The 23,765-nt window shown below is 41.2% G+C and overlaps 1 protein-coding gene across 2 annotated transcripts in view; it reads right to left on the bottom strand.

Moving 5' to 3' along the window:
* Positions 1-13,218, bottom strand: part of PIP4P2 (phosphatidylinositol-4,5-bisphosphate 4-phosphatase 2) — a 76,246-nt gene extending 63,028 nt beyond the window's left edge. The window contains exon 1 of one of the 2 annotated variants that reach the window (XM_055546700.1): positions 13,095-13,218. In XM_055546700.1, the coding sequence (XP_055402675.1) occupies positions 13,095-13,164 (70 nt within the window). In that variant the 5' untranslated portion in view covers positions 13,165-13,218. Of the gene's footprint in view, positions 1-5,680; positions 5,872-13,094 lie in introns of those variants that run through there. The other variant, XM_055546699.1, reaches the window with a different exon arrangement.
* Between the last annotated feature and the right edge of the window lie 10,547 nt (positions 13,219-23,765).

The following is a 23,765-nucleotide window of genomic DNA, read 5'->3' as shown; positions in this document are numbered from 1 at the left end:
TACTTCTGCTTCATTGACTACGCTAAAAAGCCTTTGACTGTGTGGATCACAACAAACTGGCTTAAAGAGGTGGGAATACCAGACCACCTTACCTGCCTTTTGAGAAACCTGTACGCAACTCAAGGAAGTAATAGTTAGAACTGGACATGGGAACAACAGACTGATTCAAAATTGGGAAAGCAGTATGTCAAGGCTGTATAATATCACCCTGCTTATTTAACTGATATGCAGAGTATATCACGCGAAATGCTGGACTTGAGGAACTCAAGCTAGAATCAAGCTTGTTGGAAGAAATATCAATAACCTCATGTCAGAAAGCAAAGAGGAACTAAAGAGCCTCTTGATGAAAGTGAAAGAGTAGAGTGAAAACCTGGTTTAAAACTCAACATTCAGAAAACTAAAATCATAGCATCCAGGCCCATAAGTTCACGGCTAATGGATGGGGAAAAAATGGAAACAATGACAGACTTTACTTTCTTGGGCTCCAAAATCACTGTGGACAATGACTGCAGCCATGAAATTAAAACCCACTTGCTCCTTGGAAGAAAAGCTTCGAGAAACCTAGACAGTGTAGCAAGGACATCACTTTGCCGACCAAAGTCCATCTAGTCAAAACTATGCTTTTTCTTGTAGGCATGTATGGATGTGAAAATTGGACCCTAAAGAAGGCTGAACAGCAAAGAATTGATGCTTTTGAACTGTGGTGTTGGAGAAGGCTCTTGAGAGTCCCTTGGACAGCAAAGAGATCAAACGAGTCAATCCTAAAGGAAATCAACCCTGAATATTCATTGGAAGGACTGATGTTGAAGCTGAAACTCCAATACTGTGGTTACCTAATGCAAAGTACTGACTCATTTGAAAAGACCCTGATGCTGGGAAAGATTGAGGACAGGAGGAGAAGGGGACAACAGAGGATGAGATGGTTGGATGGCATCACCGATTCAACGGACATCAGTCTGAGCAAACTCCAGGAGACAGTGAAGGACAGGGAGGCCTGGCGAGCTGCAGTCCACGGGGTTGCAGATAGTCGGATACAACTGAGCTTCTGGACAACAACAAAGCAAAAGCTAGAAGACTTCTTGTGGCCTAGTCTCCAGTCATCCAGGTCTCTATTACAATATTCTGTAGCCTAAAAGCAATCACAATATCAGTCCAGATTCAAAGAGAAGAACTATTCTAGGACTTGAATATCAAAAAGCATAGTTCTTAGGAGAGGAGGAAAGTCTTTGGAGAACACGAACCACAGCACCCTCTCTACTCCCATTCTGCAGTTCATCTCCTATTGCTGTTTCTGCTTTCACCACACTGGCCTTCTCTCTGGCCCTGGTACTCACCATCCTCTATCCTGCTAAAGGCTTTTGCACAAACCCCCTTTTTTTTTTTTGCTTAGAGTGTTCTTTTGATCCCCAGTTTGCCAAATTAACTACTGTTCAGCTTTCATACCTAAATCAAGTCTGATGAAAGCCTTTCCTGACTTTCCTAATCAGGCTAAATCTTTTCATGATATCTTCTATACCCTCAGGGCATGGGATATATTTTTAGCACTGTCCTCTTCCCCACTGCACTTTGTATTTGTCTGAATGACTACGTAATTTTTGTCTTAATATCCCTCACTAACCTGGAAGAAAAGCCATGTCTGTTTTTCCTTTCTTACCACAAAGCCTGGCTAGTATTCCAGTATTTATTTTCTGAATAAATAACAAACAGAAATAAACTAAACAAATGAAATATCTCTGCATAACAAAGTACCCTTTTCCCTACAGAATTATAGTGAAGTAGATAATCACATTCCCATATTCAATGCATAAATAATTAGACAACCCAAATATAAACCATTTTTCACAGATGACGTCTCATGAATTTAGATGTCATATTCATTTGCCACATCCTATCTATAAAATTAGCAGATGTATAAAGAAAGCAAGTAAATATAGCTAAACTGAATAAGTTTTGTGGTATGTTTCTAATCTCCTTTCAAATGAAGCTAAAACTCTTTGATTTTAATTTCTATGATTTAAGAAAAGCAGAAAAGTATACCAAATGGAGAGGTGATTTCCTACTCTACACAGGAATCCAGTACTGATAGCAAAGACCACTAGAAGCATTCTACTTAGAAACCCAGGGGGATCTGATACACAAATGAAACGAGACCCAAATACGAACTGCCTCTCACTATGTTATCAATAAAAAAGGGAAAGTGTCAGTCGTTCAGTCATGTCTGACTTTTTGTGACCCCGTGGACTGTAGCCTGCCAGCTCCTCTGTCCAGGGAATTCTCCTGGCAATAATACTGTAGTGGGTAGCCACTCCCTTCTCCAGAGGATCTTCCTGACCCAAGGATTGATCCTGCGTCTCCTGCACTGCAGGCAGACTCTTTACCATCTGAGTCATAACTTGTCTATAAGTAAACATTCTATCAAGTTTCTTTTTTTTTTTTTCTATCAAGTTTCTATTTGAAATGAAATATTTCATTTTCTGGTGGGATCTCACATCCCTGTTCTTAGAAAGTTACACAAAGGGTGAAAGGTTGAATTGGAGGAAATATTCACTGTGCTTAGTCATTCAGCTGTGTCCAACTCTTTGTGACCCCCATGGACTGTAGCCCACCAGGCTCCTCTGTCCATGGGGATTCTCCAGGCAAGAATACTGGAGTGCGTTGCCATGCCTTCCCCTGGGAATCAAACTCAGGTCTCCCGCATTGCAAGCAGATCTGTTATCATCTGAGCCACCAGGGAAGCCCAAATATTGACTAGTTATGGCTATTAACCCACCTATAATTACCCAGACTTTAAAATTTTTTTTTTGTAGAAGTGGTTAGTAGCTGTAATATTCACTAGTTATGGCTTTTAACCACTTCAACAAAAATTTTTTTAAAGTCTGGATAATTATAGATGGTAATTATCATAAGCCAAAGTTCTTTATCAAAAAGTACGTTTTATTTCTGGTCTTTTGAATCCCAAGCCTCTCAACTCTAATTGATGTCAACTACTGAAAATATTTGGTCTAGTGAAAGACTGTTTCTTGCAATCTGAAGTGATTCAACCATGTTTGTACTTATTCTTTCTCCACATTACAATGTGGATTCCGTGACGGCATGAATTTGGTTAGTTTTGTTTACCTAGAGCAATCTCTGGCACATGGTCCTGACCAATGAATTACTGAATGAGTGACTAGCACTGGTCTTCTAGAATCAGATCCTATGTATTTCTCAAAATATTTATCAATATTCTTATTTGTTATTTATTTAGAAAAAATATTTTGCCAAAAATGCAAAAAAAAAAAAAAAAAAAAGCCTTTTACTTATCATTTATGCTTCTTGCTTCCTGGGTATTATGCCATATAATATTAGTGTTTCTAATTATCTAACCTGTCTCAATGACCAGTTAAGAAAAAAATTCTACAATAGGTGAAAAGATCGTTTGGCTAAGTCAATCGTTAAGAAGAAGACAACAAGCCTGAATTGGAATCACTTATGCAGACCTGGGTTCAACCCCTGGGTCAGGAAGATCCCCTGGAGAAGGAAATGGAAACCCACTCTTATCTGGAAAATCCCATGGTCAGAGGAGCCTGGTAGGTTACAGTCCATGGGGTCAAAAAGAGTCGGACACGGCTGAGCGACTTCACTTTCACCTTTCACCTTTCATGCTTCTCCCAGAAATGAAATGTTAACCTAATCAATCAGCAATCTCCTGATCAGCACTAGTGAGACAACCTGCCTGATAGAGACCTGCCATCCTTTAAAGAAAAGTGACCTTGCCACAATCCATCCACTTTTTGCTAGTATAATTTCCCTGTCCCACTGCCTTTTGCCTATATCAGTCTTTAAACTTTGTACTGATAGCTCCCTGGAGTTCCTTTCTATATGCTAGATGGGAGGCTGCCTGATTCATGAATCAATAAATGAAGCCAATAAGACTTCAAAAATTTACTCAGTTGAATTTTATAACACATTGAATTTCTTTGGTTGTTAAAAGTTTTCTGGAATAAAACTTCATTTTCTTAGTGCCTTAGCTGGAACTTTTACCTTAATGTGTGATTTCAGAAGTCTTATCAGATTAAACAACTGCATGGCAAATGATAAAGAAGTCTACAAGCAGATCCATGACTATGACCATTTTTGTGGGATGATTTAGCTATTATTTGACTAAAAATTAAAAAAAAAAAAAGATACCAGATAGAAGGCATGAAAATCTGTTATAAAACAGTTTCTTAAATCTAAACTCTGTCTCTCAATAAACTGTCAAATATTTTGTCTTAAAAAGGTGACTTGATAAGTTGAAACAGTCATTAATAAGTGTTTAAATCTAATGGAGACTATAAAATTTAGATAACAGTAAATATATTAACATCAAATTTGCCCATTAAAGGAAATTCCCCCAAGTGGTCCTCTAACACATCTTTAATGCTGGCCAACAAACATGACTTGCGGGTTTTCAATGTGTGAGTATCTGTACCATTAGCACCTTATTTCTCAACTCATCAATCACACTAAATTATTCACAACTAAACATCTTTTTCCTTTGTCCTGCTTCTTGTTAAGTGTGGATTAAGAACTAGATTGCTGTTCTTAAAGTTATAAAGTGCTAAACAGAAATTTTAAATACTCGACAAGTTCAACTTGCTCTACAGCTGCTCCAATTTCAGACTTGAACTTAGAAAAAGTTGTGTTACAAGAAACATGATCCACTCACATTTTCAAAATCATTAATGTGTGCTTCCTTAAACCTCTCACATTTATCCAAAAAAGAGAGATACACAACCTACATTTGCAAGAGCCATATTTGACCAATCTTTTCACTAGTCTAAGTGTTTTTTCAGTCTAGCCTTCCATTTCCTATAACCCCTGACTCTGCTTTCCAGTTATCTTTAACTCCTGACTCCGCCTTATTTCTACTACAGGCTTAGAACAAGGATAGTTACTGGAATAATTGAATAGTTTGCTAAATAGATTCCCCCTCATTTTCTTCAGATCCCACTGCCATCAAACCTTTCTTGATTCCACCTTGAGAAAAGAAATAAAGAGAAATATGCAATGTTATAGAGTCCATTTCAGTCTTAGATATGCATCAAAAATATTCCATCTTGCCTTCTATTCCTTTGCATTTACCACTCAAACTAACACATACTCCTTACAAGCAGGAGTAATAAGGGCAGAGGTTTCAGATATATTAGTAACGTCCATTCCTTTTGGTAAGGCAACTCCCTGATTGAACGGAGTATGGTAGGAGATGCATATTTTTTCAAACTAAGCCCTTTCAAGGACAGACGCCAAGGTTGAGCAGTACTCCCGGCTTCTCGGCCACCCGAAAGGAACTGTGAATGACTACGGAAGATCTGCACCAAACCATCCAGATGCAGTTCAGGAGCTGCTGTGAAACAGCAAAGCCCAGCCTGGGAAATTCATGTCACATCCCGTACGTGGGTCAGAAGTGGCGAAGTACAGACAGGGTGCACACGCACACATCCCATACCGGTGGGGAGGAAGGGGCGAAACACACACACTCACACACACCCCAAACTACACCCCGAGAAAGCCCCTGGGGGGCCTCCCGGGCAGGCGGGCTCCCCTTCAGGGGGCACCGCCAGCCTCCGTCTTTCCCAGCCTCCGCCTCCGATATCGCGGTCTATTGAACGTCCGAGGCTTCTCCCCTGTGAAGTGGAGAGGTGCACTCCGGCCTTACCTCGGGGGCTGCTGTCCTGGAGGTACGGGGGCGCCGTGGGAGTGACACTCCCCGAGTGGGACGCGGACAGCAGCGGCGAGCGCTCGTCCACGCCGTCAGCAGCCATGACTGCGGCAGAGGCGGCCGCGCAGGCCGAGTCCGCGGCCCCGGGAGGCGGTGTCGGCGCCGCGGCCGCTCGGAGGACCGGGCTGTGTCACACGGTAGGAGGCGGCGAGGCGGGGCGGGGCGGGGAACGGGGGGCGGAGGAGGGCGGGGTGCGGAGAGGGGAGGGCCCACTGGGGAAGACCGCGAGGGAAAGGGGCCAAGTCACCGAAAGCACCGAGGAGCTAATGGATGCAAGGGTTACCAAAACCTCAGAGGAGCCAAGTGGGATGCAAGGATCACCAAAAACACAGAGGAGCTAATGGGATGGAAGAGTCAGCAAAACCTCAGAGAAGCCAAGTGGGATGGACGGGCTACCAAAAGCAAAGGAGCTAAGCAGGATGCAAGGGCTACCAAAACCTCAGAGGAGCCAAGTGGGATGCAGGGGTCACCAAAAACACAGAGGAGCCAAGTGGGATAGAAGGGTCACCAAAACCTCACAGGAGCTAAGTGGGATGCAAGGGTACAACTCTTTCCTCTTTGTACTTGACTTTTCCTTGGCTAAGGAGAACGAGGGGGAAAGAGGAAGCCTGTATGGGGATAAAAAGGCCTGTGGCTTGATGACAGGAAAACTACAGCCAACACAAATCCACGTTTAACTCCTCCAGGGCGGAAAGAGGAGTTCTTGTCAAACTTGTCAAACTTGCTGCGGTTATATGAAGAGAGCATATTTAACCCTAAGAAAGCTTAGGGTTATGAATTCCTTCTCGAGGGCTGCTAGTTTTGTCGGGAAATCATTTTTCAACCTCTGATATCTAAGAGGAAGTAGATTTTTGGAGTATCAGTGCCATTCCCTGCTTTTCCTTGTTAATTTTTAAATATGTTTGGCGCTCTAGTAACAGTACCTTATGGAGATGATGCATAGTGTGTTGGCTTTTACAAGTTTCATTTTACAAAATGGATTGTCATGTTAGTTTTGTTTTTGTACTGTATTGTCGCTGACACACATATGATAATAAGTTTATGAATAATGCAAGACAAAACTGTTTTCTTTAGCTAATGGTTTAAAATAATCTGTCACATGTAAAAGAGACCATAGAAAACAAGTTAGGTCACAATTCTCATCTTGCTTGTTTTCTTTTTCTTTTCTTATTTTGGTGGCTCACTAGAATGGCTTTAAATCAAAGTTTTGACCATGCCCAGATTAAAAAAAAATGCAATGGGAAAATAGTCATCATCTCAAACCAATGATTTTTCTGCAACAGTTCTGAGTCATTCATCACATAATTATCACGTGGTCACGGGTCTGCAAAGATGAGTAGGGCATGGCCTTCGTCTTCAAGATGCCCATGAGGCAGCAGAGTCAAAAACAAACGAAAAATGAGGCCAGTAGTCTTTAAATGGGCTGTGGCTTTAAAGGAGCAAGGGGGAAAGCAAACTAGACATTTGAAACTACCTCTTACATTACATGCCCTTTGAGGATGTTCTTTATTCTGAAAAATCCATTTAGGCGTCAGCCAGAAATTCTAAGGGAAAATCAAAGTATAATGTTTTCTATTATGTAACATCGTTCGTGGGTCAGTAGTATCAGAATACAATAAAATATAAGGATTCCTATAGGATATAATCAAAGGGCATTTATAGGTCTCCGAAACCTGGAATGTGAGGGCTCAAGATGTAGCACTCACTGCAAAAGGGAACAGTTTACAAAAGAAACAGCATTGTTTTTACATTTGCAGCCTAGAAGCTATGGAGATAAAGAAACCTTTAAGACGAATGAACAAAATCCTATTTCTATAAAGTCAGTCCTCCATATATGTGGGTTTCCACATCCACAGATTCAACCACAGTTCAGAATTTTTTGGAGAAAAGATCTCAGAAAATTGCAAAAAGCAAAATATAAATTTGTCAGGTTTAGGCAATTATTTGCATATCATCTACATTGTATTTTACAAATATTTACATATTGTTTACATTATATCAATATTAGGTATATTGCAAGCAATCTAGAGATGATTTAAAGTACATGGGAAGATGTACATAGGTCACACGCAATACTGTGTAATACTGTGCCATTTTATGTAAGGGACTTGAGCATCCAAAGATTTCGGTATCCTTTAGGGGTGGGATGGGATGGTCTGGATACAATCCCCCAGGGACAGAGAAGGACAAGGGGCGACTGTAGTGTCTTATCCTGTCATCTATCCCACTTTATTGTAATACTGTGTTTACATTTTCATGACCCACTCAGCTTTTAACCCCAGCTGACTTTGTGAGATCAGAAACCAACTCTATCTCATTCACTATTACATCTCCAGTATCTAATACAAGGCACAGCACATTAATAAGCACTCAATAAATGCTTGCCAAATACATAATAAATGAGTGTATGAACAAATGCTACGCAGTCCCAGAATCTTACTAAAATAAATCGTTAACAGGAAAAAAGTGAAAAGAGTCTTTCTTGACATTTTGATATCAGAAGACCAGAGTTTTGCCATCTGACTATGTTATTGTTGTTATATCTTTACAGCTAGAGTTCCTTTATTGCCCAGGTATAATGATCAGTATCAATTTTTTTTTCATTCTTTATTTCTTTATGTGATTTCTCTATTCATTTCAGAATTCATTTGAGGATGATACAGGTAATGGGTATATTGAGATTATATTTGCCACAATGTCAAATTTTACCAAAAGTAAAAAAACTTTTTTTAGATGAGCATCACTTCATTCTAGTTTAAAGATAATATTATAGTTTATGGTTACTCAGTAAATGTTAAATGGTGGTGGTTTAGTCGCTAAGTTGTGTCTGACTCTTGCAGCCCGGTGGACAGAGGAGCCTGGCAAGCTGCAGTTCATGGGATTCTCCAGGCCAGAATACTGGAGTAGGTTGCCATTTCCTTCTCCAGGGGATCTTCCCAACCCAGGGATCGAACCCAGGTCTCCTGCATTGGAGGCAGATTCTTTACCAACTGAGCTGCAAGGGAAGCCCAAAATACTGATCAGTCTAAGGCATTTTATGATTATGATATTTTGCCATCACTATTTACTTTCACTTTTGGAATAATAGCATGGTATAAGCAGATATGTATGTAATAACAGTATGGGATAAGCATCTTTGTGCATCTTGTCATCTAAATCAATCCAGGTTTAGACAAAGTTCTTTGAATATGATTCCGCAGATTCAGCTCCTTGAGTGCAGCACTTGTTTATTCAGGGAGCCACGAACTGAAAAAAGACAAATGATGTGCCTTCCTCGTCTCCATCTGCCCCAGTCTCCAACATTTAACAGTGAAACTGAAGAGGATAACAGCCATAAACACTCCGGTTTCGTCAGGGGAGGGGAGGGAGATGACTTGCATTTAGAACGGGAAAAGCGTAACACACACTGAACCACAGACTCCTGAAATCCAGTTGAGCATATGTCACTAGTCGCCTTCCACTGGAGCCAGGGAACGCTCCTTTATTAGGGGTGATTCTGCTCCCGGTGTCCTTAAGCTTCCTCACCTATTGCTCTCCTTGCCTCTGTGCTGTGTCACTGAGTTCCTTCTTGTCCATAAGGTATGGCTCCTGTTTGCAGCTGAATAACTTCTCAGCCTGCCTCCTGTCTAACACTGGAGGCCCAGAGGTCCTTTAAAAATTGTGAAATGTCTCTTTTCCTTTTAATCCAAGTTTATAAACTCCATTAAAATCTTTACAGGCTTCTTATAAATCTGATTAGGGTTTACTTCCTACTCCCACAGCTACAGACATAATTCTTTATGGAAGTGAAGCTAAGTCAGATTTGAGACCCTTCAGATTTGTGGAAACTCCTTTGTCTTAGCTAAGGAAGTCTTCAGGTCACTGCTTGAATCTTTCTGGTGCCTTCACAAGGGGTTTTATAGCCATCCCTTGGATTAAAATTTTATCCTGAGGCCATTTCTTGTTAAAAATCTCTTACTGGACTGGTCTGAGCCCTCTGCTTTTCCTCTAAATACTGTTGTAAACTCAAAGTTCTTTTTTAGTTCATCTCTGTGATAGGCAAAATAACGACCCCTCAAAAGATGTCTAATGCGAGTCCCTGGAACCTGGGAAACCTTACATGGCAAAAGAGATTTAGCACATGTGATTATGCAATGCAGATCTTACCATAGGGAGGCTATCCTAGATTATCCAGGTGGGCCAGTGAGTCTTTAAAAGCTGAGAACCTTCCTGGTCGTAGTTAGCAGTATTCACAGAAGAAGGAGGAGAGATTAGAAGTGTGAGAAGGATACAGCCTACCACTGCTGACTTTGTGGGTGGAGGTAAAGAGTGTGGGTGGCCTTTAGAGCTAAGAGTGACTCTCAGCTGACAAGCAGCAAGGAAGTGGGGATTTCAGTCCCACAGCCACAAAGAAGTTGATTCTATAAACAACTTTAATGAGCAAAGAAATCGTGAGCAAAGAAGAACAAAAAGCATCACTCATCACCCACCTATACAAGGGTTAAGCTGAAACTCACTGCAGTGTCTCCTGAGAGGAATCCAAAATGAAAAGCAGGATGAGGCACTCTGTGCTTTGGATAAACAGGCCCCTAGATCGAAGCACGTCTTAGGAAGAATTTCAATGACCCCAGGTTCTTGCATCTTCCATATATGGAAAAGCACTAAAATAATTAACCTGAGATGTTTGTTCTTTGTGATTAGCAATAATCTTTTATCAAGATTTAAGTTTGACTGTTTGTATTTCCTAGTCCTTCCTCCCCACCCCACCCCCCCAAAAAACATATATATATTCTGGTTCCTCCTCTACCTCTTTGGAGCACTTCCTCAGAGCTGTCTCCCAGGCTACACTCCTCAGTAAGACTCTGAATAAAACTTAAACTCACAACCCTTTATGTCTTGCGTTTTTTCCAAGGTGACCTATAGATCTTCCTCTAGAGCTTGTAGGTAGAACACAGCCCTGCTAATCCCTTGACTGTGGGCCAGGGAGAACTACTGGACTTCTGACCTACAGAAGCATTAAATTAGAACAAAATAGAAACCAGGTTTGAAAATCCCACAAGCAGACAAAAAAATCATTTAAGTTACATAAGCAAAATAAATCTAGCTTATTTCATGAACAAAAGTAAAAATCAACTTAGGTTTTTTCTTATAAGTGACTTATAATCATCTTCCTAAAATGGTATAAGATAATCACTTTAACCAATCCTCTACTACCTGGAAACCCCCATTGTAATAGCCAATCACTGTAAAAGTTAAACAATTTTCTTGCTTCCACTTTATAAAATCATCCTGTGATGTCATGCCTCTGAGCTTTACCTCAGTGTTGGATCTGAAGACGCCTAGTTTGCAAACTATCCTTTCATACAACAAAACTCTTACTTAATATTATTTTAGTTATCTAGTTTAAATTTTTATCATCCCTAGACTTTGACAGAATTATAAAATGATAAAATTATGTTGTTTAACCTGCTAAGTTTGTGATAATTTTTATGGCAGCAATATAAAATGCCACCTTTTATCAAACACCTTTATCTTATCAAACACCTTTATCTTATAAATGAAGCTAATTGTTACTTTCTGTATCGTGGATGGAAATTAGCAAGATCAACAAGTTCATTATGTGCATTTTCTACCTTCCAAGTTACCACAAGCAGTAGTTCATTGGTAGTTTATCACGTCTTTGTAGCAATTTCCTCCCTGCTTTTATAGCTTCTACTAAAAGTTTCCCCTCTACACCTTCCAGCATTCTCAGTCTCCCTGGTCAGTGGCATACCATATACTTGGGTTTTGTTAGAGCAATACCAGTTTCTGTTGCATTTATTTATTTATTCTCACTTTAAGTACCAATCTCTGTTGGATTTATCTTTTGGTTTGTACTTTCAGTGAGTGAAGTCATTCAGTTGTGTCCGACTCTTTGCAACTCTGTGGACTGTAGCCCACCAGGCTCCTCCATCCATGGGAGGAATGAATACTGGAGTGGGTTGCCATTTCCTTCTTCAGGGGATCTTCCCAACCCAGGAATCGAACCCGGGTCTCCCGCATTGCAGGCAGACGCTTTAACCTCTGAGCCACCAGGGAAGCCCTGGTACTTTCAGTACCACTTTTTATTGCTTTGTAAGAATCCAGCATCTTACAACCTCGTTGGTTAAAACAGCAATGCTTTACTTTTCAGAAAGATGCTTTCACCTGGTGGATGAGCTGGGTACTAAGAAAGCTACATTGGCTAAATCCCTGTCTACAAATGCACTTTTACCCTGGGCTTCTTCATTCCATGTCAGTCTCAAAACAGGGTACCTAGAGGGCAAAGACACAGCTGCCAAGGCTTTACAAGCCCAAGGTTTTGGAACATGTACAATGTTACTTCTTCCGTATTATATTGGTCAAAGCAAGGCACAAGGCCAGCCCACGTTCAGACAGGCAGAGGGACAGATTCAGTCTCTTGCTGGAAGATGTGGCATGTTACATGCAGAGAAGCATGGATGCAGAGAGGTGTAATTCACTGGAGGTCATTTCATAATCTATCACAAACACACAAAGTATTTTGTGTAAAAAAAAAAATCCGTTAAGAAAGACAAAGGGGAGTTCTTCAAGGGACATAATGCTTTGGAGAAGTTCGATTTGAAATTCTTTGCTTTTCTCTATCTTTCTCTCCACGAATCGGCACTGAGGAAATACCATGAGAATAAACAGTGAGAAGACAGCTGTCTGCAAGTCAGGAAAAGAGTCTTTACCAGAATCTGAGCTCCTGCTCTGAGACTTCTACAGATTTCCAACTGTGAGGAAAGAAACTTCTGTTGTGTAAGCTGTCTTTTGCATTTTGTTGTGGCAGCTTGAACTAATGCAATCTACTAGAATAAAGCTGCTTTGTAAAAATCCTTTTAGCCCTCGGAGACACACATACACACATTTCATAGAGAAACCTATTTAAGACCACAGAAGCAGTTGATTAATGTAAAAACACATTTTATGATAAGAAACCTACTTTTCCCATGGCTTCAGAAGCCAGCTGTGTTGCTGAGCTGGACCCTGTGGGACCTTCCCCCCCCTCCTCTGCTTTAGCTTCTCTCTGAAGCACCTAGGTAACAGTATTGGCTGCACAATTCCCGAGCTGTTCTGCAGAAGTGAAACCCCCCCACCAAATGGAAACTGCTAACTACTTGATGACCATGAGCACATAGCCCTAGGCCTCCTGGAGCCTAAGGACTGATAAAATTAACCCCACCACGCTGTTCCCTCACCATCAGCCAGTCAGGGAACTGGGCATGAGCTGATCAGCTGACCACAAACCCTGCGACCCCACCACCACCTGGCATTTAAAAGTGTTTTGCCAAAACCCTTTGGGGAGCTCAGGGGTTTTTAGGGCATGACTCACCAGTCTCCTTGCTTGGCCCTGCATTAAACCTTTCTCTGCTCCAGACTGACGTTTGGATGTTTGGCCTCATTGTGCATCAGGGAGTGTGTGTGTCCCCAGGAGCCTAACGATGCACGCTGGTCCCCTCCCCTCCCCCACCCCTCATCTCCCTACATCCTCTGCACCTGCTCCCCCCATGTCTCCCTTCCACCCTCTGGTGTTTGGGATGGTCCTGCTCCAGACTTCCTTTTCAAGTGGAAGCCAAGAGGAGGATAGGGATGAGTGAGTCTCAGATTTCAGCAGTGATCTCGACAGTTCACAAATCAATAAACGGTGATGAGGTTAAAAAAAAACCAAAAACACAAAACTTGAACACATGAACTTACAAGAACAGTTCTGGTGAATGAGCAGAAGTCTGGTTCTGTGCCCGTGGCAGGTCGACCTTGGCTGCGGATAGGCCCTTCCCTGAGCCCCCTGCAGCTGCTGGAACCCGTTTTGCTCCAGGGATCTCAGAGGGACTATCCCCAAAGGGCACCAGCCACCCCTGGTACGAGGCTGTCTGGAGCCGGGGAAAGTCTGGATCTGCAGGCCACGTTTGGTGTCTTTGGGAGTGACTCACTCCCACTTGCCCAGGCTGGGAATTCTCTCCACTCCATTTGGGCTACTTTCTTTGTGAGAAGTGGGCAACTTGATCTGTGCTCTTTCACGATCTGGGCCCATGTGTTTGGAGACCTCCGTCTGGGAATAGAGGTGGAATCTGAGATTATACCTCCTTTGATTTTTTGTTTTGGTGACCATTTTGTTTTGTTTGTGTTTTTGTGGGTATCATTCTGGGGTGAGCCACTTGTCCTTCATTCTTTTTTTGGGAGTCAGGCTACTCGGGAGCCTCTGTCTACTTAAAAAAAAAAAAGATGCACAACATGTTATGAGAAGCTTTATTTGGGGCAAAATGAGGACTGCAGCCCAGGAGAAAGCACCTCAGATAGCTCTGAAGTGCTCAAAGAGGTAGGAGGGAAGGTCAATATATGTGATTTTGGTGAAGGGGGAGTTCATGTGATCAAGCACTTATCTTACGAAAGATTTTCTGCTAGTCACGTGGAGCTGAAGTCACCATGAAGGCATTTAGTGGTTTTCTAGATGTGAGGCGATGCAAGGATTGGGCTTGTAAAGTCAGATCCTGAAAATATCTAACTGTTCCACACTTTTCCTGGAGCACAAAGCTCCTCATTCCTGTTATCCATGCTGGATTCCCTTCAGGGCGTGTAGAAGGTCATCCGCTGTAGCAGCTTACGAGTCAGTCCCCTCAGAGGCAGATGGCAAATCCCCTTGGCAAGTGACGATTTGTAATTGATAGGACCCCCTTGTGTTCACAAATGCAACCATACTTTGGGAAGCATTTCATGACCATTTCCTCCCATGGGGCTAGGAAGGCTCTTTCCTAGGTCTGGTGAAGATTTTTCTCATAGGCCACTACTGGACTAAGTCTTAAAAGTCAAAGGTCTCTGGACACCTATCTTCTAGCTATAGAACAGCAAGATGTTCCCTCATATTGCGTCTTCCCATATCTAGAGTTGCATGACTATAATCATTGATCACATACCAAGCTATATATCTGATCAACTGCTACAAGTCACCTGCTGCTGCTGCTGCTAAGTCGCTTCAGTCGTGCCCAACTCTGTGCGACCCCATAAACGGCAGCCCACCAGGCTCCCCTGTCCCTGGGATTCTCCAGGCAAGAACACTGGAGTGAGTTGCCATTTCCTTCTCCAATGCATGAAAGTGAAAAGTGAAAGTGAAGTCGCTCAGTCGTGTCTACTCTGTGCGACCCCATAGACGGCAGCCCACCAGGCTCCCCCATCCATGGGATTTTCCAGGCAAGAGTACTGGAGTGGGGTGCCATTGCCTTCTCCAACAAGTCACCTAGTCATCATTATTTTTGCTGGAGGCTTAGTTAGATATTTGGTAATTGCAAGAAACAACAATCTTGTAAAATAAGCAAATACCAATAACACAGCTAGCCATATTATTAAAGTCATAAATGAGAATTATGCTAAGAACTTCCATTAGGTGGAGCCCAGTGTATCCTTAGGTTGTCTGAGTTAGTCTATTCTGTACCAATCTTTATTTTTTATTTTTTTAGGGAAATTATACATTGGCACTCCTAGCCCAATTTTCCAGTGATACTAGGCTGATTATCCTTCAGTTCAGTTCAGCCGCTCAGTCATGTCCAACACTTTGCGACCTCATGAATTGCAGTATGCCAGGCCTCCCTGTCCATCACCAACTCCCAGAGCTCACTCAAACTCATGTCTATCACATTGGTGATGTCATCCAGCCATCTCATCCTCTGTTGTCCCCTTCTCCTCCTGCCCCCAATCCCTCCCAGCATCAGGGTCTTTTCCAATGAGTCAACTCCCCGCATGAGGTGGCCAAAGTACTGGAGTTTCAGCTTCAGCATCAGTCCTTCCAATGAACACCCAGGACTGATCTCCTTTAGGATGGACTGGTTGGATCTCCTTGCAGTCCAAGGGACTCTCAAGAGTCTTCTCCAACACCACAGTTCAAAAGCATCAATTGTCCAGTGCTCAGCTTTCTTGATAGTCCAACTCTCACATCCATACATGACCACTGGAGAAAATCATAGCCTTGACTAGATGGACCTTTCTTGGCAAAGTAATATCTCTGCTTTTGAATATGCTATCTAGGTTGGTCATAACTTTCCTTCCAAGAAGTAAGCATCTTTTAATTTCATGGCTGCAGTCACCATCTGCAGTGATTTTGGAGCCCAAAAAAATAAAGTCTGACACTGTTTCCACTGTTTCCCCATCTATTTCCCATGAAGTGATGGGACCAGATGCCATGATCTTCGTTTTCTGAATGTTGAGCTTTAAGCCAGCTTTTTCACTCTCGTCTTTCACTTTCATCAAGAGGCTTTTGAGTTCCTCTTCACTTTCTGCCATAAGGGTGGTGTCATCTGCATTATCTGAGGTTATTGATATTTCTCCCAGCAATCTTGATTCCAGCTTGTGCTTCTTCCAGCCCAGCATTTCTCATGATGTACTCTGCATATAAGTTAAATAAGCAAGGTGACAATATACAGCCTTGACGTACTCCTTTTCCTATTTGGAACCAGTCTATTGTTCCATGTCCAGTCCTAACTGTTGCTTCCTGACCTGCATACAGGTTTCCCAAGAGGCAGGTCAGGTGGTCTGGTATTCCCATCGCTTTCAGAATTTTCCACAGTTTATTGTGATCCACACAGTCAAAGGGTTAGTATAATTTAATTGTTCCCAAGATAAAGGAGGGGGGCCTTAAAACGTACATGACCACAGTCAGGTGTTAACCACATCAATCAATCCCATAATGGTTGGAGGTTTTATTCCTTGACTGAATTTTTGCTTATTGTTCTGATTGAGCTTGAGAACTTTGGAAGAAAATTCATTTTTCTGGCCATGGTCAGAACAGGCATTACTAGTTGGCCAGGTAAGAGGATCCTATCTACTAATATCAAGAGTAGCCTAAACAGAATTGAACTTTCTTTCTTCTAAATAAATTTCCTAAAGGCCGTTTTCCAATTAGAGCCTTGGAGTTGAGTGAAGCACCAAGGTAATTTAGAAACACTTGACACAGGTAACTGGCCAAAAACTCAAAGATTCGCTTCCCTGATCACTCAGTTGGGCTTCCCTGATAGTTCAGTTGGTAAAGAATCTACCTCCAATGCTCAAGACCCTGGCTCAATTCCTGGGTCGGGAAGATCCCCTAGAGAAGGGATAGGCTGCCCATTCCAGTATTCTTGGGCTTCCCTGGTGGCTTAGCTAGTAAAGAATCTGCTCACAATTCGGGAGACCTGGGTTTGATCCCTGGATTGGGAAGATCCCCTGGAGAAGAGAGAGGCTACCCAGTCCAGTATTCTGACAGTCCATGGGGTCGCAAAGAGTCGGACATGACTGAGTGAATTTCACTTTAACTTTTCAACAACTGGATTGATTTTTTAAAATTAGCATAGGGTCATGTTCATGATAGAAAACTTTTGAGTCATATGTAAAAATCCAAGAAGTCAGGAAAACACTGTAAATGATCATGAGTCAAGTCCAGCATCTTGAGTAAGCTGTCTACTTCTGATGTCTTCTCAGTTCTTTACCAAATTACTATAAGTCATAATTAGTTTGAGGAGAAGGTATTCCTTACACCTGGAAAACACAGATTCAAATCAGTAATTTTTTCAGATGGAAACCATAAAAGTTATAAGCCTGTTCACCAGTTCAGTCCTTTTGTTAACCTTTCATGATACCATCAAGTTTCCCGTTAGTTTCCTTTAATTTCTTACTCAGGTCAGCATTATGGTCTGAAAGTTAGAAACTTGTGTTTATCTATAAGTCCTTTCTATAAATCTTGAAAGGAATCATTTTTGCAGAGGAATTAGAATAAAACAATAACTGTATATAAGGACAAAAGTCTTAAGGCACGTTTAAAGTATTTTTTTATTTAAATTTATTTATTTTAATTAGAGGCTAATTACTTTACAATATTGTATTGGTTTTGCCATACATCAACATGAATCCGCCATGGGTGTACACGTGTTCCCAATCCTGAACCCCCCTCCCACCTCCCTCCCCGTACCATCCCTCTAGGTCATCCCAGCGCACCAGCCCCAAGCTTCCTGTATCCTGCATCAAACCTGGACTGGCGATTCGTTTCTTATATGATATTATACATGTTTCAATGCCATTCTCCCAAATCATCCCACCCTCTCCCTCTCCCACAGACTCCAAAAGACTGTTCTATACCTCTGTGTCTCTTTTGCTGTTTCGCATACAGGATTATTGTTTCCATATATATTCCATATATATGCGTTAGTATAGTGTATTGGTGTTTTTCTTTCTGGCTTACTTCACTCTGTATAATAGGCTCCAGTTTCATCCACCTCATTAGAACTGATTCAAATGTATTCTTTTTAATGGCTGAGTAATACTCCATTGTGTATATGTACCACAGCTTTCTTATCCATTCATGATTATAATGCAATTGACAAAGAAATTTGGTTACTGTAGTGACAACACTAAGATAGTAACTCTAATTATGACTGATAGCATTTGTTATCAGGCTCTATCAGAATTTTAAGAACTCCGTATAGTTCTAGGATATCCATATTAGTAACATTTACCATTTAATGTAACCTGAGGAGATTTATTACTCATTTGACAATCCTTCCCATGCAATTAAACATACTAAATGAACCTAATTAGTTTAATATCTCTCTTTTGGATGTTTCAGGGGCCCTTTGAGGCATCCCAAAGTTAGCTAGAGGTTAAAAGGGCTTCATTAGAATTTGATTTAGGAAGTTTTGTCAATAGATATCAAAATGGATTTATAACACTCAGTCAGATAGGATTACAGGTCACTGTAAAACAGCATTTATTGCCTAGCCAAAATAACAATAAAAGATTTCAAAGGCATATACATAACAGATCAATTAAGAGGTAATGAAGCATAAAATCTATTATTGAAGACAGTTCAACATCTGAAGAAAGCTTGTCCTCTTCACAGAGAGAAAAGCCAAATTCAAGCTTTGCACCAGATTACTTTTAAATTGATTTACCCAGTGAAATTTATTTTAAGCTTAGTCAGTCCTGAACATGCACAAAACTCTCTTATTAGGGTCAACTGTCCACAAATATTTTTATCACTTTCTATGTTCATAACTTTGTTTTTCCATTCAGAAACAGACATCCATGTCAAACTTACTTCCTTTTCCCCTAACAAAATGCAATTCCATTCTTCATACCTTTACTAAAATACACATTCTACTTTCCTTCAGCAACCATGAATGGTTCTTTATGCTAACATTCTGTAGATTGGCCAACATAACTACCGCTGATAATTTCTAAAAAAACTTTTGGTTTCTTATAGAGAATGTCTCAGGATGGCACCAAACATATTCATTAATAGTCCAAAATCACTTTAGTTTCTCCATAAGAGGAAGTTCAGTTCAGTTCAGTCGCTCAGTCGTGTCCGACTCTTTGCAACCCCATGAATTGCAGCACGCCAGGCCTCCCTGTCCATCACCAACTCCCAACTCACGTCCATCGAGTTGGTGATGCCAGTGTTCAGTAATTAATGTTTCAGGGTCTTACTATATTTGGAAATGACCTAGCTATTCAATAATCTTCTATCACTTAGTTTAGGATAACCCTAGAAATTCAAGTTACTAAAATCTTGAGAGACTATTTTAGACAGAAATTCCAGTCCAACATGATTGTTCTTAATAGCATTTATCTGAAAGTTCTTATCTCATTTACATTTTCTTTTCTAAGAAGTTTCTTCACATCAGGTTACTTTCTTTGGTGACAAATTTATAACAGATATAACAAGATTTTATTTGACTTATATTAAACCTAGGAAAAATGAAAATACTATGCTTAATGTTAATGACTCTTAGACATATCTATATTAATTAGATCAACAAACAAACATTGATTTGCTATTGTTCAGTAAATCAGTCATGTCTGACTCTTTGTGAATCAATGTGACAGCACGCCAGGCTTCCCTGTCCTTCACTATCTCCCAGAGTTTGCTCAAATTCATGTCCATTGAGTCAGTGATATTATCTAACTTTCTCATCCTCTGCCGCTCTTTCCTCCTTTGACCGGTCTTCAGTCTTTCCCGTCATCAGGGTCTTTTCCAATGAGTCAGCTCTTCACATCAGGTGGCCCAAGTATTGGAGCTTCAGCTTCAGTATCAGTCCTTCCAGTGAATATTCAGGGTTGATTGCCTTTAGAATGGACTGGTTTGATCTCCAAGGGACTCTTGAGTCTTCTCCAGCACCACAGTTTGAAAGTGTTAATTCTTTGGTGCTCAGCCTTCTTCAGAGAAGGCAATGGCAACCCACTCCAGTACTCTTGCCTGGAAAACCCCATGGACAGAGGAGCTTGGTAGGCTGCAGTCCATGGGGTCGTGAAGAGTAGGACATGACTGAGTGACTTCACTTTCACACATTGGAGAAGGAAATGGCAACTCACTCCAGTGTTCTTGCCTGGAGAATCCCAGGGATGGCAGAGCCTGGTGGGCTGCCGTCTGTGGGGTCGCACAGAGTTGGACACGACTGAAGCAACTTAGCAGCAGCAGCAGCAGCTTTCTTTATGGTCCACCTCTCACATCCATACATGACTACTGGAAAAACCATAGCTTTGACTATACGACCTTTGTTGGGAAAGTGATGTCTCTGCTTTTTCATACATGTCTAGGTTTGTCATAGCTGTTCTTCCAAGGAGCAAGCATCTTTTAATTTCATGGCAGCAGTCACTGTCTGCATTGACTTTGGAGCCCAAGAAAATGAAATCTGCCACTGTTGCCTCATTTTCCCCATCTATTTGCCATGAAGTGATAGACTAGATGCCATGATCTTAGTTTTTTGGATGTTGAGTTTTAAGCCAGCTTTTTCACTTTCCTCTTTCACCTTTATCAAGAGGCTCTTTAGTTCCTCTTCACTTTCTGTCATTAAAGTTGTGTCATCTCCATATCTCAGGTTGTTGCTATTTCTCCTGGAAATCTTGATTCCAGCTTATGATTCATCCAGCCTGGTATTTCACTTGATGTAGTCTGCATATAAGTCAAATAAGCAGGTGACAGTGTACAATCTTGACATACTCCTCTCTCAAGTTTGAACCAGTCCATTGTTCCATGACGGGTTCTGTTACTTCTTGTCCTGCATACAGGTTTCTCAGGAGGCAGATAAGATGGTCTGGTATTCCCATCTCTTTAGGAATATTCCACAGTTTGTTGGGATCCACACAAAAGCTTTAGCATAACCAGTGAAGCAGAAGTGGATATATATATATATATATATATATATATATATATATATATATATTTAATTCCCTTGCTTTTTGTATAATCCAAGGATGTTGGCAATTTTATCTCTGGTTCCTCTGCCTTTTCTAAATCCAGCTTGTACATGTGGAAGTTCTCGGTTCATGTACTGTTGAAGCCTAGCTTGAAGGATTTTGAGCATAATCTTCTAGCATGTGAAATGAATGTGACTGTCCTGTACTTTGAACATTCTTTGGCATTGCCTGTCTTTGGGATTGGGATGACAGTTGACCTTTTCCAGTCCTGTGGTCATACTATGATAAAATGATAGTATGCTGCTAGTTTTCTTTTTAATTTTTGTTGGAATATAATTGATTTACAGTGTTGTGTTAGTTTCAGATGTACAGCAAAGTGAGTAAGTTCTACATATACACATGCCCACTTTATTTATTATTTTTAACTTTTTATTTTATTTTGGCGCATAGCCGATTAACAATTTTGTGATGGTTCCAGGTGCACAGCAGAGTGACTCGGCCACACGCATACACGCATCCATTCTCTCCCAGCCTTGCCTCCCATCGATGCTGCCACACACCTGGTAGAGCTTCCTGTGCTTCATGGTAGGTCCTTGTTGATTATCCATTTTAGGTACAAGAGTGTGTACATGACTATCTTATAACCCCTAAGTATCTGTTTCCCCCACTCTTCCCCCAGATAACTATAAGTTCCTTCTCATAGTCTGTGAGTTTGTTTCTGTTTTGTGAATAAGTTCATTTGTGTTATTTCTTTTTAGATTTTGCTTACAAGGGATGCCATACAATATTTCTCTTTCTCTGCGTAAAACTTACTTCACGAGGACGACAATCTCTAGGTCCACCTATGTTGCTGCAAATGGCATTATTTCATTCTTTTTAATGACTAATATTCCATTGTATATATGTACCATATCTCCCTTTTCCATTCCTATGTCAGTGGACATTTAGGTTGCTTCTGTGTCTTGGCTGTTGTAAACAGCGTACAGTGACCATTGGGGTGCACATATACTTTTGGACAATGTTTTTCTCTGTATATATGCCCAGGAGTAGAATTGCAGGGCCATATGGAAGCTGTATTTTTAGTTTTTTAAGGAACCTTCATACTGTTATTCATAGTGGGTATACCAATGTACATTCCCACCAACAGCGTAGAAGGCCTGCCTTCTCTCCACTTCCTTCCCAGCATTTATTGTTTGTGTATTTTTTCATGATAGTCATTTTGACTAATGTTAGGTGATATCTCATTGTAATTTTGATTTGCATGTCTCTAATAACTAGTGGGGTAGCTCCTCTTGGCCGCTGCCCCTTGGGCATGGGGTCCTCCCGGCTTCTGCCCCTGATTTTGGACGTGGGGTAGCTCCTTTCAGCCATGCTTATGCGCCGTCACAGCCGACATCTGCTGGATCATTGAAAAAGCAAGGGCGTTCCAGAAAAACATCTATTTCTGCTTTATTGACTATGCCAAAGCCTTTGACTGTGTGAATCACAAGAAACTGTGGAAAATTTTGAAAGAGATGGGAATACCAGACCATCTGACCTGCCTCTTGAGAGACCTATATACAGGTCAGGAAGCAACAGTTAGACCTGGACATAGAACAACAGACTGGTTCCAAATAGGAAAAGGAGTACGTCAAGGCTGTATATTGTCACCTTGCTTATTTAACTTATATGCAGAGTACATCATGAGAAACACTGGGCTGGAAGAAACACAAGCTGGAATCAAGATTGCTGGGAGAAATATCAATAACCTCAGATATGCAGATGATACCACCCTTATGGCAGAAAGTGAAGAGGACCTAAAAAGCCTCTTGATGAAAGTGAAAGTGGAGAGTGAAAAAGTTGGCTTAAAGCTCAACATTCAGAAAACGAAGATTATGGCATCTGGTCCCATCACTTCATGGGAAATAGATGGGGAAACAGTGGAAACAGTGTCAGACTTTATTTTTCTGGGCTCCAAAATCACTGCAGATGGTGAGTGTAGCCATGAAATTAAAAGACACTTACTCCTTGGAAGGAAAGTTATGACCAACCTAGATAGCATATTCAAAAGCAGAGACAGTACTTTGCCAACAAAGGTCCATCTAGTCAAGGCTATGGTTTTTTCCAGTGGTCATGTATGGATGTGAGGGTTGGACTGTGAAGAAAGCTGAGTGCCGAAGAATTGGTGCTTTTGAACTGTGGTGTTGGAGAAGACTCCTGAGAGTCCCTTGGACTGCAAGGAGATCCAACCAGTCCATCCTAAAGGAGATCAGCCCTGGGATTTCTTTGGAAGGAATGATGCTAAAGCTGAAACTCCAGTACTTTGGCCACCTCATGCGAAGAGTTGACTCATTGGAAAAGACCCTGATGCTGGGAGGGGTTGGGGGCAGGAGGAGAAGGGGATGACAGAGGATAAGATGGCTGGATGGCATCACTGACTCGATGGACGTGAGTCTGAGTGAACTCCAGGAGTTGGTGATGGACAGGGAGGTCTGGCGTGCTGCGATTCATGGGGTCACAAAGAGTCGGACACGACTGAGCGACTGAACTGAACTGAACTGAATAATTAGTGATCATGAATATCTTTTCATGTGTCTCTCTACCATCTGTTTGTCTTTTTGGGAGAAATGTCAGTTTAGACGTTTGACCATTATTTATTTATTTATTTTTTATTGAAGGATAATTGCTTTACAGAATTTTGTTGTTTTCTGGGTTTTTTTTTTTTTTTGTTTTTGATTGTTTTTATAATATTAAGCCTCATGAACTGTTTGTAAATTTTGGAGAATATTTTATCCCTGTCTTTTGGTTGTTTTTTCATTTTGCTTGTGATTTCCTTTGCTTTGCAAAATACTTTGAGTTTAATTAGGCC

This window comes from Bubalus kerabau, chromosome 14 (assembly GCF_029407905.1).
Source record: "Bubalus kerabau isolate K-KA32 ecotype Philippines breed swamp buffalo chromosome 14, PCC_UOA_SB_1v2, whole genome shotgun sequence".
NCBI lineage: Eukaryota > Metazoa > Chordata > Mammalia > Artiodactyla > Bovidae > Bubalus > Bubalus kerabau.
Note: the sequence above shows the minus strand (reverse complement) of the source record. Positions and strands in the feature narration are given on the sequence as shown.